Source organism: Dermacentor andersoni, chromosome 3 (genome assembly GCF_023375885.2).
Source record: "Dermacentor andersoni chromosome 3, qqDerAnde1_hic_scaffold, whole genome shotgun sequence".
Taxonomy (NCBI): domain Eukaryota; kingdom Metazoa; phylum Arthropoda; class Arachnida; order Ixodida; family Ixodidae; genus Dermacentor; species Dermacentor andersoni.
The window spans coordinates 19598721-19612879 of NC_092816.1; the positions used below are offsets into that span (position 1 = coordinate 19598721).

Here is a 14159-nt window from a genome sequence, read left to right on the forward strand (position 1 = left end):
GCCTAAATCGTCGCTACCCTGACAACAACCGGCATCCAAAAACAACACCCAAAATGGGCGCAAAACAGGCAGCCGCGAGGAGACATTAGCTCTGTGAGGTGGTCCTACTCCGCTCGGTGCACACAGCATCCGAGTTGACGGCGCCCACCGTCCCAGACGGTGTCGGAGCGCCCGGTGCCAGGCCGCAATACCAGTCAGCCCGTCGTGGCACCCGTGGCCCACGGCCACCCGGCTCCCAGAGCCGCGACTTCATCCGAGTCAAAGAGATAGAAGAAGCTATTTACATAAGAAATTCGGACCACCCACGAGGCTTCCGTACTCACTCGCTTCAGGCTTGCCACTGCTCCGCGGGCGCTCAGCCTCGCTCTCCCAGGATGCAGACCACGTGGCTCTCGTACCAACGAATGCCATTAAAGAAAAACACTTGCGAAAAGGCTTAGCATGTTGACATGTTCAAACACACTACAGCCACCGCCGCCTCGCTCAAGAAAGCACGCCGCCGACGCTAGCGATCAAAATCCACGCTAGGCCTACGCTTCGGTTCAAACAAAGGTCTTGAACGTAGCAACACTTAAGATTATCGTCCGATGCCCCAAGAGGTCCACGTTGGGCAGCCAGATGTGGGAGATACGGGGGGATTCTCCTCCGTACTCTGGGACAAAGGAACGACAACACAGTAGTGCACACAATCACAAGGGCATTTATTGCACCTTTCATAGATCAATGCCTGCTAGCCGAGTTGCTATCCCCAAAACATGCCGATGGGCGCGCGACAAATCTAGAAGTCCGACTTACCGCGACCGCATTGCGAGCGAATATGTTCGCCCCATGCTGGATCCCAACGCCTGGTCGTTCGCGTGTTCGGTCACGCCAACGGTCGTGCGTTCGAAGGCGGCCACGCGAGACGGTCTCGCAGAACCATGGATTGGCGCGCGCGCGCGGTACGTCCGGCGCTGTTCGCCGACCCGCCGGGAAAAGAGGCAGCGCCTTGTCCCTCGGCGCCCGAGTAACCCCGCCGCAGCGCGACGGTCGCGCCATCTCTCGCACCGCGCTTGTACCACTCCGAGCGCCGCGGGCGCCAGGCCACGCGAGCCGTGCGGGAAAACACCATATCAGGGGATGCGCTATGCGGGAAAAACATCAGGGGAGGCGCGAGGGTCGCGCATCCCCACATCCCCCCAACCTTAAATCACTACATATTCCGGCGAAACATGTGACACGGTCTAACATCAACACGTGCTTCGCGAACAAGGTGGTACATGCAACAGTGGCCGCGTCGGGGAAATGTCCACACGCTGTCCATAACATGCGAGCCGACTGTCCTTGGGGTACACCGCTGGCGTCCGCCGGTCACAGCAGCAGCTTTGCGACTCGACGGCACGATCCCAGGCCAGGACTCCGGAGACGACGACGCAGTAGTCGGTACGAGCAAGCGTCGCTCGCGCCGACGCGCCCTGCTGGCAAGAGCCGCCGTAGCTGTCGGTGACCGCCGGCTCTTTTGTCCGCCGCCGAGGGTTGTGAGCTGGATGCAGGAGGCCGCCGAAGTCGCCGCGCCGAACTGGCCACAGCATCACCATCGCCCGGAGTGGCTCCATCGTAGTCCGGAGCAGCAGCGCAGACGATGTGCAGGTGACGGCAAACCAGGGGTGACTCCATTCACGCTGCGTACACTCAAAACACTCGGCAAACACTAAAGTAGTGCAAGGGAGAGGAATTCTGCATGCGCATCGCCCACGTGGTACGATGTTCAACTCGGCTAGCAAAAGATCGGGCAGCTACTCAGATGCTAAGTTCACGTGAACGAAGCTCGCTTCCTTGAGCCGAACGAGTAATTTCAATTCGTGCGAGGCTAAATAGAATGAGGTAAGCAAATTGCAACGCCTCAACGCCACGGTCCACCAGGTTGTGTCCTTCCACGTGCGACAGGCAGCTTCGTAAAGCCTTAGGCCTAAATCGTCGCTACCCTGACAACAACCGGCATCCAAAAACAACACCCAAAATGGGCGCAAAACAGGCAGCCGCGAGGAGACATTAGCTCTGTGAGGTGGTCCTACTCCGCTCGGTGCACACAGCATCCGAGTTGACGGCGCCCACCGTCCCAGACGGTGTCGGAGCGCCCGGTGCCAGGCCGCAATACCAGTCAGCCCGTCGTGGCACCCGTGGCCCACGGCCACCCGGCTCCCAGAGCCGCGACTTCATCCGAGTCAAAGAGATAGAAGAAGCTATTTACATAAGAAATTCGGACCACCCACGAGGCTTCCGTACTCACTCGCTTCAGGCTTGCCACTGCTCCGCGGGCGCTCAGCCTCGCTCTCCCAGGATGCAGACCACGTGGCTCTCGTACCAACGAATGCCATTAAAGAAAAACACTTGCGAAAAGGCTTAGCATGTTGACATGTTCAAACACACTACAGCCACCGCCGCCTCGCTCAAGAAAGCACGCCGCCGACGCTAGCGATCAAAATCCACGCTAGGCCTACGCTTCGGTTCAAACAAAGGTCTTGAACGAAGCAACACTTAAGATTATCGTCCGATGCCCCAAGAGGTCCACGTTGGGCAGCCAGATGTGGGAGATACGGGGGGATTCTCCTCCGTACTCTGGGACAAAGGAACGACAACACAGTAGTGCAAACAATCACAAGGGCATTTATTGCACCTTTCATAGATCAATGCCTGCTAGCCGAGTTGCTATCCCCAAAACATGCCGATGGGCGCGCGACAAATCTAGAAGTCCGACTTACCGCGACCGCATTGCGAGCGAATATGTTCGCCCCATGCTGGATCCCAACGCCTGGTCGTTCGCGTGTTCGGTCACGCCAACGGTCGTGCGTTCGAAGGTGGCCACGCGAGACGGTCTCGCAGAACCATGGTTTGGCGCGCGCGCGCGGTACGTCCGGCGCTGTTCGCCAACCCGCCGGGAAAAGAGGCAGCGCCTTGTCCCTCGGCGCCCGAGTAACCCCGCCGCAGCGCGACGGTCGCGCCATCTCTCGCACCGCGCTTGTACCACTCCGAGCGCCGCGGGCGCCAGGCCACGCGAGCCGTGCGGGAAAACACCATATCAGGGGATGCGCTATGCGGGAAAAACATCAGGGGAGGCGCGAGGGTCGCGCATCCCCACAAGGTGGTTCAAATTTCCGGAGTTCCCCACCACGGCATGCCTCATAATCAGGTTGTGGTTTTGGCATGTAAAACCCCATAATCTTATTTTTAATTTTATGTAAGATTGGCAATTCGCTTTGTTATATTGAAATTTCATTGTATTTAAATTTGACCTTTTATGCAAATAAATACAGTCTCCGATAGATTGTTCATACACAGAAAGGGGCCACAGAATTCTCCAAATTATTGGGCAATTGAAAAAAAAAAAGTTTAATTCGGAAAACAATTAATTTTGTTAAATTTGGGAACCCGCGACGAATGATATGCTTTCATGCCACGTACGTCGACAATGTCTTCACATCAGCGGTACGAATTAAGCGAAGCCAGCCATGCTTTCGAGTGCACTCTGCCCCCGCACTGGGACGACGCTATCAGCTAGAAAAAGCACCGCCAGCGGGGAGCGAATGCTTCATCTGCCTCTCTCCAACGGGCCACGAAAACTCGAGATACGCAGCCTCCAATACTAAATGCGCGGGAAGACAGCTTACAAGGTGTCATGCCCTCTCGGCACGCCCACTCTTTGCGCACGCGGCAGATTACCTTTAATAAACCAGGTTGCGTGGTTGCGTGGCTGCGTATGCGCTCAGCCGCGCTTACAGCCATGCGCAGCCATTGCCGAGACGTGCGACAGAAATCAAGACGCACGCCAACTTACCCCCCAACTCGGCCCCCTCGCGCGTGCTTGATCACGTTACCATGAGCTCGCTCCCCTTGCGTTCGCTCTCGCAGGAAGGTGGCACTCGTGAAACCACCTTCTTTCTTGTCTCAACCTCGCACACATTTACTCGCACCTAAAGCACATAGTGTGCGGGACGTGATAGGAACTTATCACGCTTGGACTGTATATGGGACGTGATGTAGCTTTACCAGCTTTACTTCGGCGGTCACTCTTGTCTCGCAGTGCACAATTTAAGAGGTGCGTTTGCAAGCAGCCACTTGTAATTCAATCATTTGGCCATCTGCATCCGCCAAAGTTTCCATTTATTAGGCAGTTTTAGTTGGACATCTGCAACAGCTCTGCGTACGCAGGACACCCGCAGCGGCGTCAGTGTACATGCGCAGTCTTTTGGGTGCACCCGCAGCTCTTCAAAAGTAGCATAGTGTTCGCTGCGGGCTCTGCGAGCTTGGGGCATTCTCAAGTGTTCTCGCGTTTCCACGAGAGTGCATTTTTCGACATGGCTTTTGTCGAAGATGTGACTCTGGTTTGTGGTTCGACTTCGTGGCAGATGACTACTCTGTGGGAGATAAGGGGTTCTCCTCCGTACTCTTGGGACAAAGGAACGACAGTACACAGTAGTGCAAACAATCACAAGGGCATTTATTGCACCTTTCATAGATCAATGCCTGCTAGCCGAGTGGCTATCCACAAAACATGCCGATGGGCGCGCGACAAATCTAGAAGTCCGACTCACCGCGAGCGAGCGAATATGTTCGCCCCATGCTGGATCCCAATGCCTGGTCGTTCGCGTGTTCGGTCACGCCAACGGAGGCGCGCTCGAAGGCCGCCACGCGAGGCGGTCTCGCAGAAGCATGGGTCGCCGCGCGCGCGTGGGACGTCCACGCCGTGCGCCCGACCCGCCGGGAAAAAGGGTCGCTCCACCCGCGGCACGGCACGTCCGTGCTGCTTGCTGTCTCCAACCCAAGAGGCCAAGCGCCTTCCCTTTCGGCGCCCGAGTAACCCCGCCGCGACAGTCGCGCCATCTCTCGCACCGCGCTTGTACCACGCCGCGGGCGCCAGGCCACGCGAGCCGTGCGGGAAAACAGCATATCAGGGGATGCGCTATGCGGGAAAAACATCAGGGGACGCGCGAGAGTCGCGCATCCCCACATCCCCCCAACCTTAAATCACTTCTTATTCCGGCGAAACATGTCACACGGTCTAACATTAACCCGTGCTTCGTGAACAAGGTGGTACATGCAACAGTGGCCGCGCCGGGGAAATGTCCACACGCTGTCCGTAACATGCGAGCCGACTGTCCTTGGGGTACACCGCTGGCGTCCGCCGGTCACAGCAGCAGCTTTGCAGACTCGACGGCATCATTCCAGGCCAGGACTCCGGAGACGACGACGCAGTAGTCGGTACGAGCAAGCGTCGCTCGCGCCGACGCGCCCTGCTGGCAAGAGCCGCCGTAGCTGTCGGTGACCGCTGGCTCCTTTGTCCGCCGCCGAGGGTTGTGAGCTGGATGCAGGAGGCCGCCGAAGTCGCTGCGCCGAACTGGCCACAGCATCACCATCGCCCGGGGTGACTCGATCGTAGTCCGGGGCAGCAGCGCAGACGATGTGCAGGTGGCCGCAAGCCAGGGGTGACTCCAATCACGCTGCGTACACTCAAAACACTCGGCAAACACTAAAGTAGTGCAAGGGAGAGGAATTCTGCATGCGCATCGCCCACGTGGTACGATGTTCAACTCGGCTAGCAAAAGATCGGGCAGCTACTCAGATGCTAAGTTCAAGTGAACGAAGCTCGCTTCCTTGAGCCGAACGAGTAATTTCAATTCGTGCGAGGCTAAACAGAATGAGGGAAGCAAATTGCAACGCCTCAACGCCACGGTCCACCGGGTTGTGTCCCTCCACGTGCGACAGGCAGCTTCGTAAAGCCTTAGGCCTAAAGCGTCGCTACTCTGACAACAACCGGCATCCAACAAACAACACCCAAAATGGGCGCAAAACAGGCAGCCGCGAGGAGACGTTAGCTCTGTGAGGTGGTCCTACTCCGCTCGGTGCACACAGCATCCGAGTTGACGGCGCCCACCGTCCCTGACGGTGTCGGAGCGCCCGGTGCCAGGCCGCAATACTAGTCAGCCCGTCGTGGCACCCGTGGCCCGCGGCCACCCGGCTCCCAGAACCGCGACTTCATCCGAGTCAAAGAGATAGAAGAGGCTATTTACATAAGAAATTCGGACCACCCACGAGGCTTCCGTACTCACTCGCTTCAGGCTTGCCACTGCTCCGCGGGCGCTCAGCCTCGCTCTCCCAGGATGCAGACCACGTGGCTCTCGTACTGACGAATGTCATTAAAAAAAACACTTGCGAAAAGGCTTAGCATGTTGACGTGTCCAAACACACTACAGCCACCGCCGCCTCGCTCAAGAAAGCACGCCGCCAACGCTAGCGATCAAAATTCACGCTAGGCCTACGCTTCGGTTCAAACAAAGGTCTTGAACGAAGCAAAACTGTTAAATCTATCGTCCGATGCCCCAAGAGCCCCACGTTGGGCAGCCAGATGTGGGAGATACGGGGTTCTCCTCCGTACTCTTGGGACAAAGGAACGACAGTACACAGTAGTGCAAACAATCACAAGGGCATTTATTGCACCTTTCATAGATCAATGCCTGCTAGCCGAGTGGCTATCCACAAAACATGCCGATGGGCGCGCGACAAATCTAGAAGTCCGACTCACCGCGAGCGAGCGAATATGTTCGCCCCATGCTGGATCCCAACGCCTGGTCGTTCGCGTGTTCGGTCACGCCAACGGAGGCGCGCTCGAAGGCCGTCACGCGAGGCGGTCTCGCAGAAGCATGGGTCGCCGCGCGCGCGTGGGACGTCCACGCCGTGCGCCCGACCCGCCGGGAAAAAGGGTCGCTCCACCCGCGGCACGGCACGTCCGTGCTGCTTGCTGTCTCCAACCCAAGAGGCCAAGCGCCTTCCCTTTCGGCGCCCGAGTAACCCCGCCGCGACAGTCGCGCCATCTCTCGCACCGCGCTTGTACCACGCCGCGGGCGCCAGGCCACGCGAGCCGTGCGGGAAAACAGCATATCAGGGGATGCGCTATGCGGGAAAAACATCAGGGGACGCGCGAGAGTCGCGCATCCCCACAACTCACAGCTACGCAGTTTAAGGAGCTGGCATATGGCGGCTCTGAGCAGCACACTACCGGCTCCTGCGTGTACAAGTCAGCAATCCCCTTCTCAACTTATGCGTCCGGCCAACTATAGCCGTATCATGCGCATGTGCTTTTCTATGTACATGCGACTTTGCATGCTGCTTACATGGGTGGTTGCGGACGCCTGTAGCACCGCGAAACAGCACTTCCGTGTGCAATGCCAAGTGTGCATGCGCGAGGAACTACAGGACTTTTCTTCGTGAGCTTTGGAGTGAATAAAAGTTCAGTTGTTGCTTGGGACGCGTGGTTGCTTATACTCACTTAGCTCAGCCTAGCAGCGCGTTCCAACATTGGTGACCCGGACATGATCCGAACATGCAACCTTCTTGGGGGGGGGGGGGTATTGTAGCGCCATGAAACGGCGCTTCCACGTGCAATGCCAAGAGCGCATGTGCGAGGAACCACGTAACTTTTATTCACTTCGAAGCTCACGAAGAAAAGTCACCGTGTTTCCTCACGCATGCGCTCTTGGCATTGCGCACAGAAGCGCCGTTTCGCGGCGCTACACTCCGCCCAACTAAAACTGCCTATTGCCTTGACATCGCTTTGCTGTGGCAGTGGAAATTCGTTATATTAAAATCGCATACAAACATACTTTGTTATATTGAGCTTCTAAATACATGGTGTTCTATGGTCAAGAGGTTATGAAAAGTTAAATACTTCGTTATGTCGAGAATTTCGTTATATTGAAGTTTGTTATATCGAGGTTTAACTATTGCAGTACTGTAAGCTATATCAGTTGGAGCATCTGATGCACACAAATTCGATATACGAGTTTAAGCTTACAAGAAGTTGTTAGATTACTCAAAAGGGTTTTGCAAGAATACTACTCTCTCAATATATTTCAGAGTGATGCACTACGAAATATAGTATGTTTCATAGTGCATTCATTTTGTCCGCTTTAGATATATCAGTAGGTGCAGCCTGGTGTCCTGACATTGATGAATTACCCATGTTGTGAACTTGATGCTTTGGTATTTCTTAAATTTTGCAATATTCAGTAACTTCTGTAAAATATTAATGGCCTGAATCAAAAACTTGTTTTTGATTTTTTTAGAGTTTTTTATGTTGATGGTGAAGGACAGACCACATCGAATTCGGTGCATTGAATGCCGAGCAAAATTATTTCTTTGTTTTTGTGCGTTTAGACTATACATGCTCCAGCAATAAAGCTTTCTCATTAGTATTCAGGGACAGTTCTCATAGTCAAGATCTATAGGAATGATCTGCTGCACCTTTGCTTTGTCAACATTTTAATTTTCACTGCGTCGTCTACAGGAGGTACATCTGCAACTACTAGATGAAGTCTCACTTAGCTGGTGCACAACATTGCACATGAGCTTGGTCACTCTTGTGCAAGATCTACTGGAGCTGAAGTCTTCGCTGAAATGTATGTTCCTCTAGCTTATTAGAACATTATTGTCTTGCCTGGTTTAGTGTGCTCTTCAAGAGAACTGTCATGCATATTTCTGTTGCCACTGCAACACAAGTAATTGACTATAGGCCTATGGCCAACAGGCATGCCTTTCATCTAGCAAATAAAATTATAAGCCATAGATAAACTGGCCAGCTTCATCATTGATGGATACACCCCTATTTGGGGTGTCTTATCCAAGCATGTTAGCAGCCTACTCCGTTAAAAATTGATTTACTTAGCTGTGGTGAAATGCATTGTTACTTTAATATGTTAGCCTTACATTGAACATTAAATGGGCTCTCTAGCACAGGTATGGGCTCTCTAGGGCTCTCTAGCCAGGAAGACAGGTATAAATGGCTCTCCTAGCTTAACAACTGGCTCATTCATGATTAACACTCTGACTGATAAGCTTACTATTGCACTAAAAAAAATGAGTAACGTAAAAATTGGTTGTCAGTCCCTTTAAAATTTGCATGAAGGTGGTACATCATGGCAGCAGGTCTTGTCTAATAGTATGTTGGGTGTTGCACCTGCCTGTTTTGTCCACACTGAATTGCAATTGCAAGTTGCCTGTGATAATGCCAGATAAAAAAAAGGGAGGGGGGGGAGGAGTTTTCCTCTGTGAAAAAGGTGGTGGCATGCATGCCCCTGCAAAGCAAATCACTAACATTAGTGACAGCGGATGGGGTGCTGCCTTGGTGGCACATTGCACCACCATTTCTTTCACTGAGAAAAATGTACTCTCTTGATCTTGAAGATGGTCTTGTTTTGCTGCAGTTGAGCGGAAAGTGCCGGAAAATATGCCACGAGATGAAGAACCAACTTCCGAGGGCTTGACATTCAACATCGGCTTGCAAGGCGGGAACAATTTTGAGTTTCGTCTTTCAAAAGCCCACAGGTTAGGCACAGATGATGCTTATCTGCCGTCAATGCATATACATTTAATGCTTGTTAATTACATTCCCACATATAAGGCCTGTTCGATTTTCCTGCACTTCTTGCACGAGTTCACTGCACAGTTCCGAGCTCGTGCAGCACCAGTTCGGAAGTGCAGCCACAGTGCGACACTAGGACATTCTGGAAACTAATTCAAGTGGTGCAGGAATGGCACGGTGCAGGTTGTGCATACCTTGTGTTGCTGGTGTCCAGCATGTGCTGTGATTGTATCAGGAATGGTCATCTTTGTCACATTTTGACTCTTTGCCTGCACTCCGACAGCAAAAATGATCAGTATAACGGTGCATAGTTGCAGTGCTTATGCATAAGCTGGTGAGACCTATGCGTATAAAATTCATATACCTACACTGATTTCAATTTCAAGCACCATTTCCACCTGTCTCAGAACACTCGAGGGCGAGGCGGAGATAGGTGTTGTCATTGCCGATTAACGGTGGCATCATCGAATCATCTACAAGCATCTGCACAAATATCTTTTCTTGTAGCGATGCTTGTTTACATGGCACCGTACAAATCATCTCCTTTCTTGCCTTTGAACATCAGCACTGACTATCACAGTGGTGCAGGAAGTTCAGGAACTGTGCCTGAACTTTTGCTGCCTTTTTTATACGAATTAAATGAAAAGCACTGAAATGAAAAGTGCAGCGCTTCCTGATCTAGTTCATGAAGTGCAGGCAAATAGAATGCACCTATAGAGAGATCTTTATAGGATTCATGCTTATACTTAGGACATGTTATACCACTCATAAAAGCCTGACTTTGCAATATGCATGTAGATGACCATTGTAATCTTAATGTGATTTCCTTTCATTACACAGTTTTTGATTAAAACTGACCAGTCAGGCCTTAAGAGCATGGTGTACAAGGAACAATTCATTTAGTTACCGAAATGTTTGTGAGTGAAAGTAGAAATAGCTTATTTTCTTTTCCTTTTTTAATTTTTCACAGATTGTGCAAAATATAAAGAGACAGGAACTAGCACATGGGTGTTGGTGTCAAACATGGTGCCATTTATTCAGTTCATGGCGCCATGCAAAAACCAACATTTACATACTCATGGCTGCATCAAAGCCTGGCATCCACACAGTAGTCTACTCATGTAGCACATGTCTTTTCTGTATATGTATCTGAAACAAAAGAAGTTACAGTGCATGTGTCATCATTTGAAAACTGGGTCAACAGCTACAACCTTTTACATTTCACACGCAGCTTCTTGGGACAATATTTTGTATGCCAACTGTCACTGAGGTTGTGTTGGAACTATTCCTTAATGTTGCAGTTAGGCTAGCTTACGTGTACCATTTGTTTCTTTCTTCTTTTTTAATGCAGCAGCAGAGTACAGTACTTTTGCTTGATTAACCCATTAAGGGCTCCTTTCTTCTTTAGAAAAAGTTACCACAATGGCTCATTTCTTGATGTGGTATACTGTTACATCATAGTTAGATAAGACAAATATGTCTGCAAGAATTGTGGGAAATCTAATTCTATAAAATCGTCGATAACCGAATGTCAATGGCTATCTATGTTGCAAGGAGGGCTCATCACAAGCCAAAATAGAACTATCACTCGTGATGAGCTGATGTCATGATCCCTTTAAAGGGTTTAAGCAGCTTTTGATACATGGAATACCAGATGTGTTTATACTTCAATAGTGTCACTGTCATTGCTTGTAGAGCTTGTGAATAATGTTGATAGGCAAATATTAATTGCCTTTTTACTGGCTTGTTTCTCCGTACGACAGAGTCAAGTTTATCATGTCAGATCTTCACATAAAGGCAAAGCCAGCACGAAAATCCATCCACACAGATGCATTGGTGGTGTATTTTGATGAGCACCCTGTGTTTAAGCTACAGGTTGGTATGACCTTAATGAGCATTTGTCTCTTGTTCATGTGCATGTTATAAATGTGGAATCGACAAATGCCACTATCATATTTCATCATGGTCATCATAGTTTTGTCCACTGAGTGGTAAGGGTTCTCCCAGCCATTTCTACTTTCCCTTGTCTTGCATCAGCCTGCTTGCTCCTATGCCTGTGAATTTCATGATCAAATCAAACCAATTAGTCTTATTCTCTCCTTGACATTGGTTATCTTCCCTTGGAAGCCATTTGCATAGCCTGACAAACCAGTGTTATCTGCTCTCTGCAGTACATCGCCTGCCCAATTCTACTTCTTTTTCTTCAATTAGAAATTAGAATACCATCTCATTACATTAACACTCCATATCACACTGCCTTCCTCTGTATCTTAAGGTTATACGTATGAACATGTAAAGTCAATACACAAACCATAGCTTGGCTGCCATTATTTTGCTTAAAAATCAGCCCACTAGGGCTTTTTTCCTTGTAGAAGAGAAGCAACAAAGGAAAAACAGAAGAGAACCAAGATATGTCTCATCAAAGCTTTATTAAGAGTTGGGAGATTGTGTTGTTGGCAGAACTATACCATTACCATACCACCAAGCTCACTGGAATTTCACTTGGCCAATGTGACCATTCGGATGCTGTTCACCAGTATACTTATTGAAAATCAACTTGTGCTTTTTATACTTTGAGCACATGACAATGTACTCGTTATCTTACTAACACGTATTGCTGGGCTCGCTGCTTCATGTTGGTAAGAAACAGCAAATTTTGACAACAAGAGGGAAGACACAGAACAGGCACTAGCTTGCAACTGAACATTATTTTAAACATACAAGACTTGGTTATGAAGAAACAGGAATGTTTGCAGAAGCGTAGTGCATAAAATGAGAGTCGTTGGATTGTTCAGATGTCTTGCCATTTGTTCACATAACTTTCAAATTCTTGGCAGAAGTAGCAACATGGTTGCATGTGAATTATAGCTCTATGATTTGAGTGCGGTGTTACAAATTTATTTTTGTCAGCTTTTTGCAATATATGCCTCATTTCATGCACATTTTCTAAATTATAAATGTATTAGTGATGGTTTTTACTTCTGAAGAATTTGTAACTTTTTTCCCCCCCTTTTTGGGCTGTTAACAGCAAGTGCAGTATGTGGCTGCCCTATCAGATGAAAAGTCATCCATAAATCGCCACACGATAAAGGGATTGACTCAGCAGTACAACAAGCTCTGGTAAGGTACATTCATTGCTCTGAGTATAAAATGTTTGTAAACAAATTTGTGAGAGTCTCTGCATAGTTGGGAATATAAAACAGACACTTCTCAACAAGTTCCTTTGACTAAAGTATTGCCACATTTTGAAGCTGACATGGCTAATTTCTCTGGTATTACTGCTGAGTTACTGCTGAGCCCAGTTAGTTCTGAACTTTCAGAACCTTGTCAAAAGGATTAAATTGGAAAGTGTTTGTTTTGTACATACTAGTCTGTTCTTGTATGTTATATTTTTTTCTTTACACTGTGAAGTTTTTCTGGATTGGTACATATATATTCCACCCCATAGCTTACCTCGTGTCTTTGCTTTCAAGTTTGTGTGAACTGGTGGCATATGGAGAGATAAAATCTTGCTGAACTCTCTAGCAGTTGCAGACATTACGTAGCGCAAATTGTTCATGCTAATTTGAAGCAACATATTTTTGTTGCATTATCCACTGGCATTCTGTAGTACGAGGTATATTATTTTTATTTTTATTATTACATTTACCCAATTATGCTTTTTCTTTAGATTTGGGCAAATATAAACTTTTTCAAATACGAATCGAATGCAAATAGTAAGTATGTCGAACTGAATATCGCATAGTCAAATGCACGTGCATGTAATTAAGCATACCTAAATATTTATTTCGGTATTAGGTACGTGCTGGTACTGACTAGGGCAATAAACACAGCTAAATATTAGGGACAGGGGATACACAACATCATAATTGTTAATAAATAAGGTACACGAATAGCCTCTCAACAACTTTAAAGCCTGGTTTCAAAAAAATTTTCCGTGAAAGAATGGCTGCTGTATGACTAGATTTCAAGAACACTATTTCAGCAACACTGCTAGCCTGGAAAGGCTGTGAGCAGGAGTGGGGTACAAGATGCATAAATACATAACACAGACAACACATGTTTTGCATAACGTCGCTTGCCCATAAAAAAAAAAATATATATATATATATATATATATATATATATATATATATATATATATATATATATATACACTAGGAATGTTTTCATGTACAAATAAATACAGGGTTTAAGTCACATCGGAAAACATATAGGGTAAGACATATGCGTACAAGGTAACAAAGGAAATCTTTGGATATAGACAAAAAAGGAAACAAAAGAACTAGTGTCTTCTGGCTAATTAAATTGTTGACAGGTGAGCCTTCAGGGCTGAAATGGTAGCAGCCGAAGACGAGCATTCCACAACGTCAGCTGGAAGCATGTTCCGTTCTCGCACCGTTCGTGGAAAGAATGAATTTTTAAAGATATCGGTTCGACAATGAAATTCCCGCAGTTTTTTTGGAGTGGTGAGAGCGTGTGCTTTGTTTGGTGACAGATTGAATAATATCGTCCTTTGTTATTTTATTTTATTGTGACAGAGTAGATACAGGTACTGCAACCGATCAGCGTGGCGCCAGGACTGTTAACGAATCCAGTTCAGACTTTTTTACCAAAGCACTAGCAGATGCGCGCCAGCTGTAGTTATTTATTTATTTATTTATTTATTTATTTATTTATTTATTTATTTATTTATTATTACCCTCAGGGCTTACAAGAAGCATTATAGAAGGGTGGGGCTTCAGTATATCAGTACATAAAATAC

General features: G+C 48.6%; 1 protein-coding gene across 2 annotated transcripts in view; it reads left to right on the forward strand.

Moving 5' to 3' along the window:
- Positions 1–14159, forward strand: part of hob (bridge-like lipid transfer protein family member hobbit) — a 136054-nt gene that overhangs the window by 47036 nt on the left and 74859 nt on the right. For both annotated transcript variants that reach the window (XM_055065537.2, XM_050169087.3), the window contains exons 19-22: positions 8321–8432; positions 9237–9357; positions 11158–11269; positions 12423–12514. In XM_055065537.2, coding sequence (XP_054921512.1) covers positions 8321–8432; positions 9237–9357; positions 11158–11269; positions 12423–12514 — 437 coding nt within the window. The remainder of the gene's footprint in view (positions 1–8320; positions 8433–9236; positions 9358–11157; positions 11270–12422; positions 12515–14159) is intronic.